General features: G+C 57.6%; 1 protein-coding gene across 3 annotated transcripts in view; it reads right to left on the bottom strand.

The window, feature by feature from the left end:
• Positions 1 to 22,265, bottom strand: part of AGAP3 (ArfGAP with GTPase domain, ankyrin repeat and PH domain 3) — a 110,320-nt gene that overhangs the window by 54,487 nt on the left and 33,568 nt on the right. For all 3 annotated transcript variants that reach the window (XM_051773017.1, XM_051773018.1, XM_051773016.1), the window contains exons 2-7: positions 13,283 to 13,341; positions 9,554 to 9,641; positions 9,282 to 9,367; positions 8,982 to 9,123; positions 7,509 to 7,643; positions 2,476 to 2,603 (exon numbers count right to left, since the gene is read on the bottom strand). In XM_051773017.1, coding sequence (XP_051628977.1) covers positions 2,476 to 2,603; positions 7,509 to 7,643; positions 8,982 to 9,123; positions 9,282 to 9,367; positions 9,554 to 9,641; positions 13,283 to 13,341 — 638 coding nt within the window. The remainder of the gene's footprint in view (positions 1 to 2,475; positions 2,604 to 7,508; positions 7,644 to 8,981; positions 9,124 to 9,281; positions 9,368 to 9,553; positions 9,642 to 13,282; positions 13,342 to 22,265) is intronic.

Here is a 22,265-nt window from a genome sequence, read left to right as displayed (position 1 = left end):
GGGAACTCCCAAAGGCATCCCAGGGGCCCTGAAGAAGGACCGAGAACAGGGCAGCAACAGTGAGGAAATCAGGTGGAACAACTCAGCAGGTGCTGCAAGCAGCTACTGGTCCGAGAAACTCCCACCCCCTCCCTGCAGGCGAGGACCAGGAGCTGCCAGGAAGGAGTAGGGTGGGAGTCAGGGCAAGTGAGGAATGGGACTCCCAAACCCATCCAACCTGCTCGCCCAGTGACAGGTGTGGGCAGGACAGGGAGAGAAGAGCCCAAGGCAGCAGCAAGAGCTTTCCCTGGGGCTGCAGGGCTCCAGGGGATCCAAGGAGCCTGCTCCAACGGGTGCAGACCCACACCCCACAAGCTGCTAGGAAGGCCTGAGGGACAGACCTGTGTCCCTGAGGGAGCACAGGACTCCAGGGCCAGTCCTGGTTCCTGCCACACCAGAGGACCAGGGAGATGCTGAACATGGAACTCAGGATCAGGACCCACCATGCACTTCTGGTGACTCTGGAGAGCTGCTGGAAAACACTGACCAGGGCTGACCTGCTCTTGCAGCTCCCTTCCCCTCCCCATGGATGGAGCAGTGTCCTCCAGGCACTGGGCACTGCTGCAGAATAAAAGCAAAAAATCCCACACTCCCAAAGGCAGAAATAGAACCAGGGCCTTTAGCTGGTTCCCAAGAGGATCATCCACTGTGCAAGGACACCTCCACAGCACTGCTGCCCCAGGAGAAAGAAGCCCTTTGGACAGACAGGTGACAAAATCACCAGGGTCCTCTGGGGTCCCTCCTCTCCCAGTAATGGTGCTGGACTGGCCCGACTGACAGAGCAGACAAGCAGTGGCCATTTCCAAAAACGCCAGTTCAGCTCAGCCAGTAGCATAAAGCTACTTCCAGAAGAGACATGCCCAGAACAAGTGGAGGGGCAAGGCTGGCTCACAGCTCCTGCCTGCCATAAGCAGCCCTTTGTGGTGACACCTTGCTCTCATTCCCAGAGAAGTACCTTCTCCACCAGCAGCTCCAGAGGATAGAGCTGTGCCTGCAGCCTGGGCCAGGAGACCAGGCCCAGAGCAGAACATCCTTCCCACCTCCAATGGCACCCTCATCTCTCTGGGCACAAAGCTATGCAGGGAAGCAGACCCCATGGGCAGCTCCTGGTGGAAGGAAAAAGGACAATCTGAGGGAAGGGAACGCTCTCAGGCCCCAGAGAAGCAGCCTACTCAGGGAAAAACACACTCCTAAGGAGGGATAGAGTGGCTCTGGTATCAGACAGGGAAGACAACACTAAGCAAGTGTCCACCTCCCCCCAAGGAAGGGGGCCCCCTGCTCCCCTTCCAGCACAGGTGGCCTCTCCTTCCCAACTAGGCTCTGACTGCCCCCAACTTGTGTGCTAAGAAAACCCTCAGATTACCAGATACACTTAAATCTGTGTTTTCCTTTGTTCTCCACCCTGAATGTCTCCCCTTAAATTTGTCTCCAGCTCCCTGGACATGAGCAAGTTCTGACAGAATCTGGCTTTGCAACCTCTCCCAGCAGCCCATTCAACTGCCCACAGGCTTCACCTGAACTTGCTGGCATCCAGGTGACCCAGAGCACCTGGAAGCTGGCACAGGTCTCTGCAAAAACCTGCATCTGCCTAATTGCAGTCCAGCTTTAGAAGCCTCTACAGCCAGGTATAAACTTCATGGGGGTATTTGAAAATTCCTCATGTAAGGGTCCAGGCAGTGGCTGCAGACACGTCTCAGGTCTGTGCAGGGACAGGGTCCCACACTGGAGGACCAGGAGTCCTCCAAGGGCTGGAAGTTTCACATACACCTGGAGCTTCAAAGCCAATCCCCTTGTGAAAAACTCACCAGCTACACGTGCTGTCCCCTGACAGCCTCTCCACAGGTACATCCCCTCACAAGCCACCTGCATCTGCATCAAGACCATCTGCTTCCTGAGTCTGGGGGCAATAGGACCATGGGCAGCTGTGCCTGCCTGGCTGGGGCAGCCAGAGCAAGACCCTCTCACAGATCCCTTTTGCTGTCCAGGAAGCTCCCTGAAGACTCCTCACAGCTTTGCTGTGTGCCTGCAGAAGCACAACACGGTCTGGGGACCATGAGCCAGACCCAAAGATATAGACACGAAACCTGACCTCAGGGCAAGTGTCAAACCATCACAGAACCATAGAATCATGGAATGGTTTGAATTGGAAGGGACCTTAAAGCCCATGCAGTTCCATCCCTGTGATGGGCAGGTCACCTACACTAGACCAGGTTGCTCCAAGCCCTGTCCAACCTGATCTCCAACACTTCCAGGGATGGGGCAGCCACAATCTCTCAAGGCTATGAACAGAAAAAGCAGGGTGACACCACTTTGCTCTTCCCAAGAGCCATCCCAGGGCAGCAGCATGAGCCTAAGGCTGAACTGTGGGGTACTGAGTGAGCTGAGGGGTGTGCAGAGCACGAGGGGTCCCTGGCTTTCCCTGCCCCTGTTCCCCACCTGGTTGATGTGGACAGAAGGAATGGAGGCTGCGGAGACAGACGAATGGCTGGGTGAGTTGGGCAGGGACTTGCAGGGGCCGATGGACAGCTGATGCTTCTTCCGGAGAGCCACCACCTTCTGAGCCACTGGAAAAGGGAGAAAAGGACAGGGTCAGAGCCCAGAAAGCAGCTTTCTCTACCCACGTATTTCTGGAGGGCTTCAGGGAGACCCAGACCCTTCCCCTGACTGAGGCCAACACCTGTGGCTCAAACTGTGCCCCCTGTACTCACAGGGAGGATTCTGTAGAACATCCAACCTGCAATCCTGCTGCCACACAGGATCCCTGCCATCCACAGGGACAGGTGCATGGAAGGCTGCCTGTGCTGCCCAGGCCGAGTCCCCAGAGGCCACTTGACCTCTTGGGTGTCATGCAGAGCAGTGACTTCACATGGACACCACAGAGACCCACCAAGCCCTGGGCTGCTGCAGGAGAATCCCTGGGCAGCCAGAGTCACCTCTCAGTCACCCCTCATGGTAGCTCCAGGAGTCAGGAACTGAACTGAACAGCCCAGGAAATACCACCTCCATCAGTCTGGGCCCTTGGGACCCTCATGGGCTCCAGGTGTTCAGAAAATTAACAGGAGGCTGAGGTGAACATGGACAAAGAGCTCTCTGCTCCCTGACCTTTGCTTGGTACAGAAACATCCCTAAAATAAATCCTAAGAGCTGAGGCTCCCCCACACCAATGGCTTCTGGCAACTGTCCTGGCATCTGCTGAACCCCAGGAGATTTCTGCACTCAAACTGCGAAGGCAGTCCTGAGAAGTAAGCTCTTTAACCGGACCTCTCCAGACCTAAGAGGTCAGAAGGCACATTCTGTGCCAGCCTCCACCTCGGCGAGGGCTCTGCCATGAGGGGACCACACTGACCACCTCTCAGAGCAGGCTCACCCTCAGGGAGTCCTGAAGTGGCACCGGACACTGCAGGACACAGCCTGGCCTGGGGCACTATCCCTGCTTGTGCCAAGGCCATCTCTTGGTGATACTGAAGTCACCAGCACAGTCCCATCCTCTCACCACGACAGTCACTGTGACATCTGGGGACTTGGGAAGGATGGAGGAGTGCAGTTCCCACACAGTGAGCAGCGGCTCCAGGGGGAATTCTGCCAGGACACATGAGAAACCAGCAAAGAGGAAGTGACTCTTGTCCTCCTGACACGTGTCCTTCTCATGGTGACCTTTGGCAGCCTGACTGCCTGGACACAGCCTCTGTCACACCAACAGCCTCACCACCACCAGGTACACACTGGAATGTGTTCGGTCCAGACCCGGCACAGCACAACCACACACAGCTCCAGACTCCAGACTGGATACCTGGAACCTGTTCTGAGGAGGAGGGTCTCTGCTGCTTCTGCTTGATCTGTGGTGGCACCACAACAGCCAGGGCCACTCAGTTCTTGGAGAACCTCTGAGCAGTTGGTGAAGGTGGAGACTCCAGTGTCTCCATCTCAGAGCGTCCCTGACACTCAGTACCAGGGGCACGTGTGGGAAGGACCATCCACAAACACTGAGGGACAGGGTGGTCACTCCCTCAAGCTGTTGTGCCAGACCTGCACATTGACCTGCTCCTCAAAAAGGTCTGTGGCTGCTTCTTGTGAGCCAGGACAGTGGCAGGGAAGGGCTGTCTGGGAGCAGAGGTGCAGCACACGCTCCACGCAGCATGAGCGAGGGAGTGACCTCGGCACTGGATGCAAAGACCAGCGCTCAGGGAACTCTTCCTGCTCCGCCGTGGGAAGTGGACATCCTCCCAAGCCTGCCCAGGACAGGTCTGCCAGGATCTGGGATGAACAACTGGTGTGGGAGAAGACATATAAAGACATGGTCTGATGGAAACTGGATCACCACCTGAGGCAAAGTCCTCACACCCTCTGTGACTGCCAGCATTCCACTAGACCCAAACCAGCTGTACCAGGATCCACCAGATCCTGAAACAGTGCTCACCAGGAAGAGCTGCTTACCCACTCCAGAAACATTTCTTCCCATCAGTCAGCTTCATCTGGAATGGGACCCTGGAAATCCTTATCAGCTCCCAGATGCCAGTGATGGCTGCAGCCAACCTGTCAAGCTCCACTGCCCTCACCTCCTGCTCCATTCCCTCCATCACACAGCCGTGCTCAGGAGCAGCTCTCTGGTCCTGCAGTACAGCAGGAAGGTGAGAGTACCGAGCACCTGGGCTTTGCCCAAATCTCCTACAAGGCAGTGGGTCCCTCTGCTCCCCTCCCAGCTCCCAGAGCTCTCTCCAGAGCTCCGAAAGCACTCGGCAGGGGCACGGACACCACGGCACCAGCCACTGGAGCAAACGGCGAGACTCCTCCTGTGAGGGACTCGGTCTGGTTTGGAGAAAGCACAAGAGATGCAGGATATGGTACCTCCTTGTGCATTTTTCCCAACAGCTGATGAATAAAATTATTAATAAAGTCAGTAAGAACTCTTTAAAATTTGAATTCATCTGGCTGGGGTTTTTAGCACAAGCTCTGTCCCAGCCTGCAGTCTCCCAGCTGGGATCTCTTCCCATGTAGATGGGTACGTAGTTACTCCTACAATCAAGTCTCCTCTCGAGCTTCTTGATTTTCTGAATGGATGACTCTTGTAGTAACTCATATCAGGTATTTTTTCCAGCTTTTGATTAATTTTTGTAGCTTTTCCTTTTTTAACTTTCTCAGTCTCTCTGCATCCTTTTGAAGTGCTGACATCCAGTGCCTCCTCCTGCTGACCTGTATGGAAGCACAAATCTGTCCAGATTTCCACTTGGTGCTCCCACTTCCTCTGCCAGGGACAGCCTCACCTTCCCATCACAGCTGCCCACACTCCTTGTCCACCCAGCACCAGCCTCTGCCCAGACCAACACTAGGTTTGTGTGAGCAGGTAGCCACACTCCTGGGTCTCCTCAGCCTCACAGCTCCTCACAGGGACAATCCTACTCCCTTGACACCTCCCTGACCCCATGTATGGCCCATGGCTGGGTCCAGACAGGGATGGAGCCCAGCACCTTGCAGGTGGTCACTCCTGAGCCCTCAGCCAGCAACTCCAGGTCTCCCACCATGCCTGGGACACAACACTGGCACTGAGAGCCCAGTCCACCTCCCACATTGTGCTGCTGAAGTTGTGTTGTCTGGGCTACAGGGTCAAGAGAGGGAGAAATAACCCCAGAGCACAATTCATTCCATCTTGAGATTGAAAAGGATGAGCAGCTCCTAACAAACAGCCGCTCCTATCCTGCAGCACCTTCCCAGCCCTTCCCAGCCCTTCCAGCTGCAGCTCCTTGCTATGCTGCCCTCCAGAGAGTGGGCACAACAGAACCAGATGGAATGAACAAGCTGAGCAGATCTGGTGACACCCAGCACCAAATGCTCTCCAGAGCCAGGATCAGCTGTGCTCACAGCCCTGATGCTGCTGCTCTCCCCAGGTCTGCTCTGCAAATATCCCAACTGGTTTGGCAGATCCTCCCCTCCAGCTCACTGTCCTCAGCTCTTCACACTGCTCCTTCCCCCGTTCCTCCATTACTCAGGAGGAAGAAGGCAGGATCACAACAAATCTGCCCATCAGTCACCCCAGTTTCCCCAGGAATATCAAACTGGTGCAAAGGCTGCTGGATGTTGAGGGGTCCCTGCCAGGTGGGACAGCTCGGAAGGTGGGTCTCTGGGCTGCCCACTCAGATGGTCCCAGAGCAGCAGCAGGAGCATCTCCTCATGTTTCTGTGTAAGAAATCACCACTGTGACTGTGACCCTCAGCCACAGCTTGAGATGACTGCAGGGCACAGGCTCAGGCAGGGGAAGGAAGGTCACCAGCTCCAGCTTGGAGCCACCTGAGGCCAGTGACAGGATCAGTCCCGTGTCTGTCCTCAGTCTGTCTTGCTGTGCTGCAACAACCCCAGCTGAATTCCTGCCTTCAGGCATCAGAATTTCAAAATTCATGTGCCTGTTCCACCTTCAAACACCACCAGCACAGCTCTTCTGTCCAAAAGCAGCTCCATCCTGCCCAGCTTTTAGCTCCAACAGACCCTTCCATGAACACAGACCCTGCCCAGCCTTCAGGTCTGCACAGCCCCTTCCTCATGTGCTGAACACAGATACCCAGCAGCACTACCAGAAGACAAGAAGAAGGGGGCAACAAGGGAACCACAGAATCACAGACTGGTTTGGGTTGGAAAGGATCTTAAAGCTCATCTTGTTTCACCCCCTGCCATGGGCAGGGATGTGTCTCACTAGACCAGGTTGCTCCAAGCTCCATCCAACCTGGCCTTGAACACTTCCAGGGATCCAGGGGCAGCCACAGCTTCTCTGGGCAACCTGTGCCAGGGCCTCACTACCCTCACAGAGAAGATACCTCCTGATATCTCATCTAAACCTACTTGCTCAGTTTAAGGCCATTCCCCCTTGTCCTGACACAGAGTCCCATTTAGGGCAGGGCCCTGGTTTATTTAAGCATTCTGCAAACTCACAAGAGATGGTGCAGGTTCCCTGTCCCCCCTCAGCATCGCTCTTGCAGACCACCCTCCAAGCCTAAGCAGGAATGCTTTCCCACACTGTTCCCATGAGGAACAGCTGCCCCATCCAGCTGTTCAGGTGCTGCTCCCCTACTCCAACACCTCCAGGTCCTGCTGTGACTCCTCCAGTCCTCCATGCAAGGCCACCAAACCCCCCTCTGCAGCCCCCCAAGTCCTCACAGGCTCAGAAGTGCTGTACTGCCCTGTGGGGATCCAACTGTCCCTGCGGCCTCTCTGCTCTCTGGAACGAGCATCCCCCCATGAGGAGCCCCTGCGAGAGGGGCAGAAGGTCCTGCCCAGCCCCGCTCTGTGTCCCCTCAAGCACACCCACATGCCACACCGGGGGTCCTTACACAGCCTGTGCACAGAGCACATCCTGCCCCTGCACCAGGGGGGTGCAGAGCAGCGGCACCGCACACGAGCGGGTGCCCGACGGACCTCGGCCCCTCCGCGGGACTGCACTGCTGCCCTGCCCTGCCTGGACCCCCTGCCCCGGCTGCAGTTACCGTCCTGGAAGACCCTCTCCACGTTCAGGCCGTAGGTAGCACAGGTCTCGTAGTACGTGCAGCGCTTCAGATCATTGGAGAGCTTCCGTGCCCGGGAGTCATCGATGACCCGGGGGTTGGTGGCACTGATGGCATCTGCAAACCAGAGGGACAGGGGGTTACAGAGCAGGGACCTGTGTCCCACTGATCCCTCTTATCCACAGGTTCACAGCTCCCAGGTCTCCTGGCCTCCCTCCCTCTCTTCCCACAGAAGAACCACCTCCATAGGAACCCCCATAAATGCCTGAGAGTCCCACATTTGTAGAAAAATGGATGAATCTCTGTAAATGAACCTGATTCAACTCCCTGAACCACCCAGCCACTGAGGTTTCAGCAGACAGAGGCAGAACCCCATGGGAGGTGTGGGGAGCAAGGCCAGGCAGTCCTAGCCCTTGAGTAAAATGGATTTGTCAGTCTCCATTATTTTAGGGCTCGTGGCCAAGCCCCACACGTTAAAGAATCCAAGGGAGAAATCCTCCTGGGTTAATGGGGAAGTTGGCTCTGCGGGGACGGCCCCACAGCTGAGGCCTTGGTGGACAGCTCTAAAATACAGGCTTAGTTTGTATCCCAGATGGCTGCCAAGTGCTTGCCTGTTTAGGAAAAACTTCCTTCCCAAAAGGAATCCAACTCCTTGAAGATAAGCCAAGGACAAGCGGGGGCTGCAAACAAACCCTCTCAGGAGGGGCTGAAGCAGCACTGGGACCACGCTGTGAGGAGCCTCTCCTCAGACTCTCCAGAGGGTCGTGTGACTGTACCAAGGCTGGGACCCCACCTGGCTCTATGTCTGTGACAACAACGGCCACCAAACCCCCTGTCATTTGTCCCCACTCCTGCACCTCCACAGCACGTGCTGCCTCCCCGGTCCTGTCCTGAGCCGAGATTGCTCAGTCCTAAAATTCATTCCACAGTCTTTAAATATCCAAAGTTTAACAACTTTGTTCTACTCTCAATCCAGGGTCTGGAGCAGATCCCCTGTGTCTCCCCACTGTTGTCCCTGTCTTCCTGGCCTCAGAGCTTCTTCCTGCCCAGGAACAGGTCACACTGCTCAGGAATGGGGTCCTGCCAGGACAGTTTTTCCTCACATCCACACCTTGCTCCCACTCTCTGCTGTCACACAGACAGTTCTGCAGCCCCAGGCTCCTTCCTGCCTTTGCTGGCAGAGTCAGAGGAGGCAGCACCAGGAGATCTGGACATTTCCATGAGGAAAGTGGCTCCATGGAGCGAGGCAGCTCCCTGCAGGAAAGCTGAGATGGTCTGAGCAGGAATCACCTCCTCAGGGCCCTGTGCTGGAGCCTCAGCCCCATGTAGGGCTCACAGACCAGGATCCCCCGACATGCTCACAGGGCTGGCACCCCACAGGGGCCAAAAGGGACACATCACCAGCGCTCCTGCCCAAGGCCAGGGTGTGGGGGGAAGCCCAGGCTCCGCTCTCACCCTGTGTGCCCACCAGCACCATCGGCACCTCCGCTGTGTTCCGGTAGCTGCAGAGCCGCAGGTAGTAGTTGTAGACGGTCTGGAAGCTGATCTCATCCTCCAGGCTGAAGACAAACACCACAGCATCGACCCAGGCAGCAAACTGAAGAGACATGGCAGGATTACAGGGATTACTGCCCGGGAGGGTGGCCGGAGCCCAAGGGCCGGAGCCGTCAGCGAGGGCACCCCCACAGATGCATCCCAGGAGGAGGCTTGGCAGATGCATCCCCAGGATGGGGTGGGGAGGGACAGGTCTCCTACCTGGAGTTCAGGTGGGCCCCCTTCATCTCGAATCAGCAGCAAGTAGCTCTGACCATCCACCACGATCTCCTTCTTAAACCGGCCACCTTGGGAGAAGAGCAAAGCCACTGGTCAGCGAGGGGGGGCAGGCAGGGGACACCCCAAATGAGGGCCAGGGGAGCTGCAGAGCCCTGCGGCAGTGGCAGAGATGTGCAGGGGTGGGAGTCACCTTCAGCACTGGGGAAAGGAGAGAGGACCATCCCACCCCCAGGACCCAAGGAACCAAACTTTACCCTCTGGAGACTCCTCCTGCACGTAGGTGCCGGTCAGGTAACGGTGCACCAGGGCTGACTTGCCACTGGACAGGTTCCCCACGATGCCCTGGAACAGAGGCACATGTCACCTGGTGTGCCCAGCACGTGTCCCTCTACACGAGGCCACCCCTGGAGGTGGCACCACCAGCACTCTCAGATTTGCCATGAAACAGAGGTGGGTGTCCCAGGATGGGTTAGAGAGCCCAGCTCTGCCCGGCATCAGCGTCTTCAAGATGGTTTAAAGCCACTAGTTGTGGGAGCAGGTTTGTGGTGAAGGGTCTGCAGCACAGGTTTGATGAGGAGCAGCTGAGGGAGCTGGGGGGGCTCAGCCTGGAGAAAAGGAGGCTCAGGGGGGACCTTCTGGCTCTGCAACTGCCTGACAGGAGGAAGGAGCTGGGTGGGGGTCGGGCTCTGCTCCCAGGGAACAAGGGACAAGAGCAAACGACTTGTGCCAGGGCAGGTTTAAGTTGGATATCAGGAAAATATTTTCATAGAAAGGGTTGTCCATCCCTGGCACAGGCTGCCCATGGCAGGGGTGGAGTCCCCACCCCTGGAATTGTTCACGAAATGTGTGGATGCACTTGAGAACATGGTTTAGTGGTGAGCATGGTGGTGGTGGTGCGGGTTGATGGTGGGACTTGGTGATCTTAGAGGGCTTTTCCAACCTCAGGGGTTCTGTGGTCCTCTACAGCTGCACTCACACGCTGAGAAACGTAGGGTGAGGAGCAGCTGGAACCCTAAACTGCCTCTGCCACCAAAGAGAAGTTCACAGCCAAACTTTTCCAGGCACAGGGATGAGCTTGGTAGGTGAGTCATCACCAGGCAGGTTCTCCAGCTCTCAGCCAGGTGCTTGAATGCTTCCGCTGCTCCAGGTCCTGCCCTGGGCCACCCGCACGCTCCCAGTGAGAGGCAGAGAGGCACAGCCCAGCAGCAGCCAGCATTCTGATGGCACAGACCATGCTAAGAGTGCAGGACACCATCCCATGTGCCAGTTCCTCCTGTGCCCACGGAGCCGGCACGCAGCAGGAGCAGGGAGCAGGACCAACGTGCTCCCGTGGGTGTGCCCGGGCCGCAGGCACCGCTGCCAGGTCTGTCAGCTGCCACAGCAACCACGGTCCCCAACAGCATGTTCTGACAGGTGAGAGCACGGAGAACGCGGGCTGGGCTGTGCCCTCCCTGTCCTGCACACATGTCTCCAGAGCACAGGGCCTGCAGGGACCCAAGGGCCACACCAACACTGCACCCACGTCACCCACACCAACACTGCACCCACGTCACCCACACCAACACTGCACCCACATCACCCACACCAACACTGCACCCACGTCACCCACACCAACACTGCACCCACGTCACCCACAACAGCAACAGCCCTTCCTGAGGCCAAGCCCTCCCCCCCTGCCCCTGGGATCTAACCAGAGACAGGGAATCACAGAATCACAGAATGGTTTGGGTTGAAGGGGACCTTAAAGCTCATCCAGTCCCACTCCTTGACATGGGCAGGGACACCTTCCACTAGCCCAGGTTGCTCCAAGCCCTGTCCAGCCTGGCCTTGGACACTTCCAGGGATGGGCAGCCACAGCTTCTCTGGGCTCACTGCCCTCACAGCCAAGAATTTTTTCCCAATATCCCATATAATACTACTCTCTGGCAGTGGGAAGCCATTCCCCCTTGTCCCCAGTCCCTCTCCAGCTCTCCTGGAGCCCCTTTAGGCCCTGCAAGGGGCTCTCAGAACTCCCTGGAGCCTTCTCTTCTCCAGGGGAACCCCCCCAGCTCTCCCAGCCTGGCTCCAGAGCAGAGGGGCTCCAGCCCTGGCAGCAGCGCCGTGGCCTCCTCTGCACTCACTCCAGCAGGTCAACGTCTTTCTTGTGTTGAGGGCCCCTGACCTGGACACAGCACTCCAGGTGGGAGTACTGGGGAAGGTCTCCACAGAATAAACTGTGGAGACCCCTGTGCCAGGCAGGCAGCCCAGGGGCTCAGTGCCAGGCTGGCCACAGCCCCAGTCCCTGGGGCCACTTCTGCCAGTGGAGCAGCTCCCGGGGCTGCCCGGCAGTGACGGCCCCACACCATGCCAGAGATAAGCACTGTGATGGCATTTAGCTCTAAAACTGGGACAGAGGCTGCAGTTACACTTTGTTTGCACATAGTCCAAACCCTGACCTGCATCTCACTGAAATCCTGCTGCTCTGCCCTGTCCTGTCCTTGGGCTCACCTGGAGCTACAAACCAGCTCCCCCTGAACTGACAGTCCTGAGGAACAGAACCCCTGAGAGGTACAAACCAGAGCCAAACAAGGTGTGTAGTCACTGTGGGGACCTCTGTTCCATGACTGTTGGGAAAAGGAGGGAATGCAGTCCACACTGAGATCCAGGGGACGAGTCTTGCCAGGAGGCAGCGCAGGTGCCCGACCCATCCCTCTGGCTCCCCCCTCCTGTCAGGGATTTGCAGCAAGTGAGAAGGTCACCCCTGAGCCTCCTCTTCTCCAGGCTGAGCCCCTCCAGCTCCCTCAGCTGATCCTGGTGCTCCAGTCCCTTCTCCAGCTCCGTTCCCTTCCCTGGACACGCTCCAGCCCCTCCATGTCCTTCCTGCAGTGAGGGCCCAACACTGACTCCCACAAGAAACATTCCCAGGCTTCACTCCCTTCCAGTTTTCAAGCAGCTCTGTGTCCTCTGTCCCTCCCACAGGACAGTGGAGCCAGATGGGGATCAAGCTCTGCTCCCAGGGAACAAGGGACAGAACAAGAGGAAACAGTCTCAAGTCGTGTCAGGGAAGGTTTAGGTTGGATACTGGGGAAATTTCTTCCTTGAAACAGCTGTCCAGCCCTAGCACAGTTGCCCAGGGCAGGGGTGCAGTCCCCATCCCTGGAGGGATTTCAAAGCCCTGTGGGTGTGGCACTTGTGGACATGGTCAGTGGTGGCCTTGGCAGTGCTGGGGAACAGGTGGATTCGATGGTCTCAGAGGGCTTTTCCAACCCAAATGATCCTGTGACTCTGAACCAGGACTCTGAAAGGCCTCCAGGCTTTTAGAAGAGCTGCACTGGCCGGATGAAACCCCGGAACAAGAGATTCTCAGAGGTCATGGAAAACATGGGAAAAGGGCACTTGAGGAAGAACTAAAAGCTCTGGGATGGTTTAGCTGTCAGCATGGCTTTGCAGCCTCCAGAGCCTTAACGTCACATGGAACAGCTGTGGGAATGTTTTTGAAGACACATTTCACAGGCAAACTAACCAATGCATATTCAGAGTTTGTTTTGATTTTCACTTCACTGCAGGTAAGAGACACTATGGCAGGACAGTGCTGGAATGCTTTGCAAAAAGAATTTTGATCTTTTGTTTCTTGGAGTAATATTGAAAAAAGTTAATCTTGCAAAGGCTGAAGGGAGAAAAGGGCAAAGGGAGAAAGGGCAGAAGGAGACACACCATGAGCCTGCACAGGAAGCTGAGGGCTGGCACAGAGAGCACGGCAAGAGCAGAGCAGGGGAACAGATCATGGAGGGTTCCGAGAACAGACACAAATGAGAAGCACCCGCAGCATCCTGCCCACCCTGACAACCCCTCCAGGCCACCCCAGTGCCCGCAGTACTGACCTTGTCCCATCCCAAGGGGCTGTGCTGGGGACAGAGGGGGCAGAGGCAGCCCCCAACCAGAGACCACATCCCACAGGATTTGGGGAACCAGGGGTATCTGAGGCACGAGCTGCAGGTACTCACCACCTTCAGCTCAGGCACCGAGCGACTCAGGGTCCATTCCTGGCTGTTCACAAACGAATCTGCAAACACAGAGGAGAAATCACAAGGTCACCACGGTTGCCATCAAGGGCCTTGCCATGCTCTCCCTGCTCCCTCCAGGCAGGTTCATGGCTCTTCCCTCCCTTACACCCTATCCAGAGACACGAAGCTGCACGAGGTCCTGATACTGCCCATGCCCAGTCTCTCCACAGCCGGAGCCCTGGGCAGGGAGGAGCGGCCAAGCCGAGGGCAGTGTGGCAGCACAAAGCCCGGGCACCACAGGATGGGACCCTCCCTCTCGCCCTGCAGGAGCACAAAAACCTCTTTAGCATCCCTTGCCCTGAGGCACAAAGGACAAGGGAAGACACCCTTTTCAGAGTACAGCTGCACAGGACCCCAGAACCGAGGGCATAGGCCAGCACCCCGAGCCCTGCCCTTGGCGCGCCGCAGGTTGGGTGGGTGAGGAGCTGATGGCAGCACATCATCCATGTTTCTGACTGAATGCAAACACAGCGAATTATTGCGTGTTATGGAACTGGCAACTGCAACAGGCTTACGGAGGCTGTGGCAATTTGGCACGGCTTGAACGGCGCAGGAAACACCCCTGGCCTGCCACAGAGCTCCAAAATACTCATTTACATCCCAACCAGCTCCAGAGGTTGATGAGACAGACTTCCCAAATGGAACCAGACTCTCTGGGGGAGGCGCAGGAGTCTGGAGAAGACCTTGAGCACCAGGAGTAGCAGCAGTTCCTGCTGACAATCCCGGGTCCCTCATTCACCTCGGCGAGGCCGGACGCTCCATCCAAGGCCTGCTCCAGGGCAGGGCCCGAACGTGCATGGCTGCATGTTCATCGTGCATAAACAGAAAGGATTTTTGGAGACTGGAAACCTGTGGGAGCTCTGCAACTCCAAGAGCCTGTAGGAAACCTGCTGAATCTGTGGCCACTGACTATTGCAAGAATAGGAATCTGAGATGGGAAGTGGTGAATCCCCTCACAAGGGAAGTGGTGAATCCACCAGACCCAACCATAGTTAGTGATCAGACACAGTGGCCTGGGCTCACATTCTGGCCCTCAGAACTGCTGAGGGGAGGTTGGACACCCAACAGCTCCAGCTCTTCCTCCATTTCCAGGCTGAAGCCTTGTCTCACCTCTCCCACCTCAGTGGGCACTGGTGGGAGACACGCAGTCCAAAGCTGTGGGGAAGTGGCCGGCTGGGCTCCACCCCTCCTGGCCCACAGGTGCTCAATGGCCACGAGGGGACAAACAGTGACCTGATGACCCAGCAGTGTGCCTTCACCCCAGCTCTGTGCACCCCCGGGCCTGTGGGGCGCGTTCCTCCAGGGGAACACGGTGCTCGTACCTGGAGTTCACCTTCCATGGCTGATTTAGGAACAATCCTTTTCCAGGAGCTACAGACAAATAACACCCAGGTCTGCTGCAAGAACACAAGGTTATTTATAGCCATCCTGAGGATTCTGAGGAGGAATCATTTCTCTGCGGCGTCTTTCCCCTGCCTTTTCTTTTTTTAGGCAGAGGTAAGTTTTTTATTAAAACAACCCATCAATCAGGAGGAAAATTATACATTCTTGAGCCCTTTCCAAAAGGTAACAGCACACCTGTGTTTCCAACTGCATCACTGGATCTAAAAAAAGCTGTCACCTTCACCTGGGACTTCTGTGCCACTGAGTTCCTTTGACAGGTAAGGTGATGGATAAAGCACCATCCAGCCTTCTCCTTCCCAGCACTCCCTGAGAGGACAATGCACCATATTCATACTGTTTCACTACACACAGCAGGTTTTTGAGGGGTTCTGAGCAGAGCACAAGACATGCTCTCAGTGACTGGCCTTGGGAAAGAGTAGAGGGAGGGAGAGCCCTGGAGAGGACAGGCTGGGCTCTCAGGTGAGCTGGATCTGCTCACGGGTGCCCATGACAAACTGCTCTGACTGTTGCCAACTGCCTCCTGTGCCAGCTGTCCCAACAGATCCTTGTTTGGTTTTTAACCTGGGTTCAGGAGTTTGTTCTCAACACTTTGATTTTTGACTTGCTGTGAAGGCCTCTGAATAAACCTCAACACAAACAAATGCCAGTGACACAAGGCCAACGGGACTGTGCTCAGCCACAGACACACCCCCAACTCCTCACTACCCTTAGCATGCTCAACCTGAAACATCAGGCACAGGCTGTGCTTCAGCCCGCCCGCTCCCACCCGCTCCCACCGTCTGCCAGGTCTGAACGGGACCTACCCGGCACACACGGCACACACACACATGGGCCAGCACAGCCCACGGGCCCAGCACAGCCCATGGATCCCAGCACAGCCCACGGGCCCAGCACAGCCCATGGATCCCAGCACAGCCCACGGGTCCCAGCACAGCCCACGGATCCCAGCACAGCCCACAGATCCCAGCACAGCCCACGGGCCCAGCACAGCCCACGGGGCCCAGCACAGCCCACGGGCCCAGCACAGCCCACGGGGCCCAGCACAGCCCACGGGCCCAGCACAGCCCACGGATCCCAGCACAGCCCACAGATCCCAGCACAGCCCACGGGCCCAGCACAGCCCACAGGCCCAGCACAGCCCACGGATCCCAGCACAGCCCACAGATCCCAGCACAGCCCACGGGCCCAGCACAGCCCATGGGTCCAGCACAGCCCACAGATCCCAGCACAGCCCACGGATCCCAGCACAGCCCACAGATCCCAGCACAGCCCATGGATCCCAGCACAGCCCACGGGCCCAGCACAGCCCACGGGCCCAGCACAGCCCACGGGGCCCAGCACAGCCCACGGGCCCAGCACAGCCCACGGATCCCAGCACAGCCCACAGATCCCAGCACAGCCCACAGATCCCAGCACAGCCCACGGGCCCAGCACAGCCCACAGGCCCAGCACAGCCCATGGATCCCAGCACAGCCCACGGGCCCAGCACAGCCCATGGGTCCAGCACAGCCCATGGATCCCAGCACAGCCCATGGGCCCAGCACAGCCCACGGATCCCAGCACAGCCCATGGATCCCAGCACAGCCCACGGGCCCAGCACAGCCCATGGATCCCAGCACAGCCCACGGGTCCCAGCACAGCCCACGGGTCCCAGCACAGCCCACGGATCCCAGCACAGCCCATGGATCCCAGCACAGCCCACGGGCCCAGCACAGCCCACGGGCCCAGCACAGCCCACAGATCCCAGCACAGCCCACGGATCCCAGCACAGCCCACGGGCCCAGCACAGCCCACGGATCCCAGCACAGCCCACAGATCCCAGCACAGCCCACGGGCCCAGCACAGCCCAGTACAGCCCAGTACGCTGCTTGCACCCACACTGTCTCCGCCCAGCACCGTGTCAGCGTGCTGGCACAGCTCTGCACAGTGCAGCTGGAGTCCCCATTCCTTCACAGTCACCTGGAAAAGCTACCAAGGCACAGATCTGTGAGGGGCAAGTTCCCTCTGCAGCCCCCTCTGGAGCCAAGGTCACAGGCATCATCAGCAGAAGACCCCTGTGAGTCCCTGCCATCCTGGGCCACACCTGCACACACCAACCCCTCCACTGAGGAACTTCTTCGTGAACAAACACCTCTTGTTCAGGTGGACATCCCACCCTGACTCTGAACAGCCCATCTGGAGCACTACTCGCTCCTCGTGCCGCCCCAACCCACCCTCCTGCCCTGCTGGCTGAGCGGGGGGAGCTGCCCGAGGCATCTCCTCCTGCAGGGATGGGGATGAAGACAGCAGTGCCTGGGAGGTGAGGAAGCCATGTGTGTCCAGAGGCACTGTCCTCTGCCTGCAATCCCCAGGGAAACTTCCCATCCAGCACCTGGACAAGGTACTCAACACTGTCAAGACCTGACAGGACAAGAGGAAATAGCTTCAAGTTGTGTCAGGGAAGGTTTAGGTTGGATATTGGGGAAAATTTCTTCTCTGAAACAGCTGTCCAGCCCTGGCACAGCTGCCCAGGGCAGGGGTGGAGTCCCCATCCCTGGAGGGATTTCAAAGCCCTGTGGGTGTGGCACTTGGGGACATGGTCAGTGATGGCCTTGGCAGTGCTGGGGCATGGTTGGACTCCATGGTCTGAGAGGCCTTTTCCAACCACAATGATTCTGTGACCATGGGCCAGTCCGGGAAGGTCTGAGGGTTTGGAGCACAATCCACTGCCACATGTCAGGGTGGGGCCCACACAACAACTGAGTCTGTCACTGCAAGTGCCCCCAGTCCTTTTTACACGCCCTGCTCTGCCCCAGGACATGCCAACTGCCCTCCTCTCACCACGCAAGGGACATGCACATGTGTGCACATCCCCCTGGCACCTGGAGGACCCACACCTGTCTGGATGTGCCCATCTGCAGACCCAAAGTCACCTTGTCACTCATCTCTCACGGCACCTGTGCCCTGTGTCCTGCAGCCACCTGCACCCTTGCTCACAGGGGCGGCTCCGGATCTCAGACACCCCCAGAATGGATCCCCCTCGATTTCTCACACTCACTTCCCTTGTCTGCTGGCAGCTCCAGCAGCTCCGTGCATGGGCAGGCATGGATGGCACCACAGAGCTGTCAAAGGGTACTCAAGAGCAGTTTCTCAACCTAAAACAGCCACAGGCCAAGCACCCAGCTGCCAAATACCAGTGACACGACTCTGACATCAGCTCTGTCCATCCAATCTTGATCCTTCGCTGCTAAAATGCAGCGCGTGGCAATTCCCTGCACTCACGGCTACGAATCCTGTTGGTGTGACATTACACACCCTGTGTGTTGTGCAGCTGTTACACACCAGAGCAGCACAGGGAAGGTCTGAGTCTGCAGCTGCAGGAGGGTGATTTGGGGGTGGGAGCTCCCCTCGAACAGCACCATTCTCTCCAGGGCGGCCAGACCCTCCCCAACCACCCGCCATGCCTAGGGGGTGCAGGGGTGCCCAGCCCTCGGGCACTGCTCCCCACTGGAACAGGTACGAGATCCCCATCATCTCCTGGATGAAGCAGTAACCACGTGGATGCACTCAGAGAGCCACTGGTGACCTGACCGGAGCAAAGGCACCACCCAAAATCCCAGCAGGCAGATGAGTGTGAGCACCTTCCCCACATCCCCTGGGTCCTGGTGCCAGTTTGCCCAGTAGGGATTGCCTCCAGCAGGTGACACCTCCAGGGACTGTCCTCCCTCTCAGCACTGGCATTCATGTAGCACAGGAGGCACGATTTACTTGCTCAGCTTCACTGCTGGACTGGCTGCATACCCTGGTATTCCACAGGAAAGCACACCTGGTCACTCTGCCTCCCTCTTCTCTTTGTTGTTTAATCACACAGAGGGGACTAGACTGTCTGTGCTACAGTTCAACACCTTCCCAGGTGTATCCAAAAGAAGCAGTGGGCTCAGGGCACCACTGTCACACAAGAGCCTCAGCACAGCCCAGCAGTGTCCTTGGCTCCACAACTCAACCACGTGAGAGGAGATCAGTCTGGCCTGGCCTGGGAAAAGGAGATTCAGGCCAATTCCGTTATGCTCGGAATCTTCTGCTGACGGAGGTTTCCCGGTGTAGGTGGCTCTGTTGCAGAAGGTGGAAATTTGGGAGGTAGGGCAGAAGAGCAGACAGGGACATGAAGCAGACTCCCTGTAGCTGACATTCCTCAGTCAGTTATCCTGGACACCAGCAGGACCCTCAGACCGGGCCCCAGATATGGGACAGCAGCATCACACATCAAGGAGGCACAACCAGCACCTTCGCGGCACAGCCCAGACACTGCGGCCCTCGTGCCCTGCAGAAAGCTTGGAGGGGGTTCAGCCATGGCCCCATGGCTGCTCACACACATGTGCTGCAGGAAAACTGGGAGAAGGAAGGGGCTGGCTGGGCAAACCCGACTCCTCACCTCAGCTGCTCCCTCCATGGGATGACGTGCAGCAGGTTCATCTACCCTGTGCTCCAGAAGCGCCAGTGCCAGACACATCTGGTCTCCCCACACAGCAACTAATAATTAACCAACTCATTATCCAAGCCACGGTGGAACTCCCTTGGACACTGCAATCCTGGACACTAAACCCAGCCTTGAAACCAGGTCAGAGGCTGAGCAAACACAGCAGAGGCCACACAAACCACGTCCAACGGATCCACCTGCCCGCACACGTAGATGAAAGGGCGGCAGAGGCAGCGTGCCTGGGCACAGCCACCCTTCCTGGGCACAGCCACCCTTCCTGGGCCAGGCTGATAAAGCCTCAGCCCTGGCAATGCTGGCAGGAGAGGGATTTCTCCAGGTTAAGGACCAGCACAGGCATGGCCAGTGTCCCAGTCAGCACTAAGTCAGTGCGAGAACCCACTGCAGGACATGATCTCAGCAAGGATTACCTCACCAGAGCTTTGAACACTTTGCAGCAGTGAAAGGAGATAATTGTGTGTCTCTCGGTGAAACAGGGCACGATCAGGAACTGCCACCTTCGCTCCGTCATCACACCGCGCGGCAGCAGTTCCTGTCACCAGGCTTCGCTGTCAGTGTGCACTCAGGGAGATCCAGGTGTTTCCATCTCTCAGCACCTGCTGCTTTCCAGTCCCTGTCCCAACAGCGGCAGAGCAAAGTCCCAAACCAAACCTCCCTGTGATGGAAGGACAGCATCTGTTGGAAGGCAGAATCCAGCACAGTGACATGGAGAGACACTGCTACCCAGCACAGTGAGGACCCATCTTGCCAGCAAAAACCTGTTCCCAACACGCCTGACCTCAGCTCCAGCTCTGCAACCCCACAAGTGCTGGCAGATGAACACTGAAGGCGCTGGAGTTGGAGTTCCCTCTCCCTGGGGGCTGCCTGTGACTGCAGTCAGACACCTCTGCACCCACTGCACACTCTCTGACCTCATCCTGAGAGCTGGGCCTTCCAGAGCATTGTCCCGACAGCTCCTTCCCTGACACCTTCTAGACCTCCCAAGTTTTTCCGAAGCACAGACACCATTCTGGCCTCAGCATCCCAGGCATCTCTAGCCCCACCAGTGCTCCCCGCTCAGCCGAGGCAGGTACCAACACGAGGTGATACTTATCATGACCTACCCAACTCACTATGCAAACTTCACCTGATCCAGGAGAAAACACACCCCTCTTCTCCCAGGAGCTTTCCCTCACATGCCCTGCACATCAGTCTCCACACAGGAGAGTGAACGGAGGTACCTCAAAGCACCTCGAAAAGCAGGGCATGGCTCCCTGGGAGAGGGGACAGGCTGTGATCACAGAATCACAGAATATCCTGAGCTGGAAGGGACCCATATGGATCATTGAGTCCAACTCAGCCACGCCCAGGACATCCCAACAAACCCACCTAGTGTCCCTGAGAGCATTGTCCAAACACTCCTTGAGCTCTGTCAGCCTTGGGGTGGTGACCACTGCCCTGGGCAGCCTGTTCAGCGCCCAACCACCCTCTGGGAAAAGAACCTTTTCCTGAGATCCAGCCTAGATCTCCCTGACACGACTTCAGGCCATTCTCTTGGGTGAGGAACACATCCTGAGCCATCAGAGATGCTGTACCCTTCACACAGTCCATGCACAAGGACAACTCCAATCCCTAACAAGTCCAGTTTTCCCAAGCCCATGCCTATTAGAGAGCCTCTTTGGAACGGCACCAGCCAACACCTGGATACCTAGAAACGTTCCTCTGAACCACCAACCACGATCACCTGGGTCAGTCTGAGTTGGCTGGACTATGTTCACTTTGCTCTCCAGTCCCAAGGGCTGTTGCCCTCCCTTGCCTGTTACACAAGGACCATCCCTTTATGTTTTTTGGGTAACAAACCCCGAAAATCCCCCATCACCCCTCCTTGTGCTCCATCCCAGTCGAACCCCTCCAGGGCTGGGAGCAGCACTCAGAGCATCCTCCTGGCTCTCTGTGGGTATGTCTGGATGCAGAGCACAGTGCTGGGTGGGTATCGCAGCGTGCTGTAAACAAACCACTCCAGGTTCTGGAAACAGGGAGAGTGCTGGCTTGGCTCTCTGCCGGGACTCCTACATCCAGCTTTTCCAAGCGCTGATAACCACAGCTGCAGCTGCACCCCCGGGAGGGCGAGCTGGGGCTGCACCAGCAGCTTTCCCAGGGCAAGGTGGGTAGCACCCGCACGGACCATCAAAGTTTGTGGGATGTCAAGAAGGTTTGGAATGCCATCGGCCTGCAAGACTGGAACAGGGATGGGGCAGAGATGAGACCTCCTGAGCAGCTCCACCAGAGCAGCACTAAGGCTGTGCTCCTCCAGCCGTGGCTCAGAGGCCCACAGCTGGAGCGAGCCATGGCCCAGGGACCAACGTGCTGAGCAGAGACACAATGGGGAGACAGGGCATGAGACAGAACAAGCAGCAGTTGCTTTGCTCTGCAGACTTCACTGCTGTCTCTTCACTCCTCACTGTCCGCAGGAGGACACAGGTCTGGTGGGTACAGGGGCTGTGCAGGTACCTGCAGGTAATGCATGGTGTTCTCAGAGTGATCAAACCCACCGTGAGCTCTGCAGCCCCAGGCCAGGGCTGCAGCCACAGTGCCAGGGGCAGCCTGGAAAGGTCATCCCTGAGCCTCTGCTTCCAGCACGAGCTATGGTGGCAAACACTAACCCTTGTGACAAGCAGTGGTCCCGCATGATCTGGCTGGTCACAGCTGGAGGGGCCCCAAGCCCCCCACAGCACTCCCCATGGAATCCTCAGCAGGGTCTCCCACAGACAGGCCCAACGGGAGCCCCTACCTGTTCAATGGAGCAGCCAGGTGAGGGCAAAGACACCAGTGGAGTGCTCAGCCTCGGCTGCTCCTCTGTGAGTGCGGCTGCCGGGCCGGCTGCTGCTGGCGCAGCTCCCACTGGAAGCTGCCGGCAAGCAGGAACAGGCCCCCGCTGCAGGGGCAGGGCCCGGCCCTCCCTGCCCGCGTACACCCACATTCCCCAGCCATGAGCGCAGCCTCCCCTCGCCTGGGAACCTCCCGCCACCCAGCCAGCACCCGGCACCCGGCCCGGGCTGCCCTGCC

Source organism: Manacus candei, unplaced genomic scaffold, assembly GCF_025592945.1.
Source record: "Manacus candei isolate 608988 ecotype Guabito, Panama unplaced genomic scaffold, ASM2559294v1 h1tg000164l, whole genome shotgun sequence".
Taxonomy (NCBI): domain Eukaryota; kingdom Metazoa; phylum Chordata; class Aves; order Passeriformes; family Pipridae; genus Manacus; species Manacus candei.
Note: the sequence above shows the minus strand (reverse complement) of the source record. Positions and strands in the feature narration are given on the sequence as shown.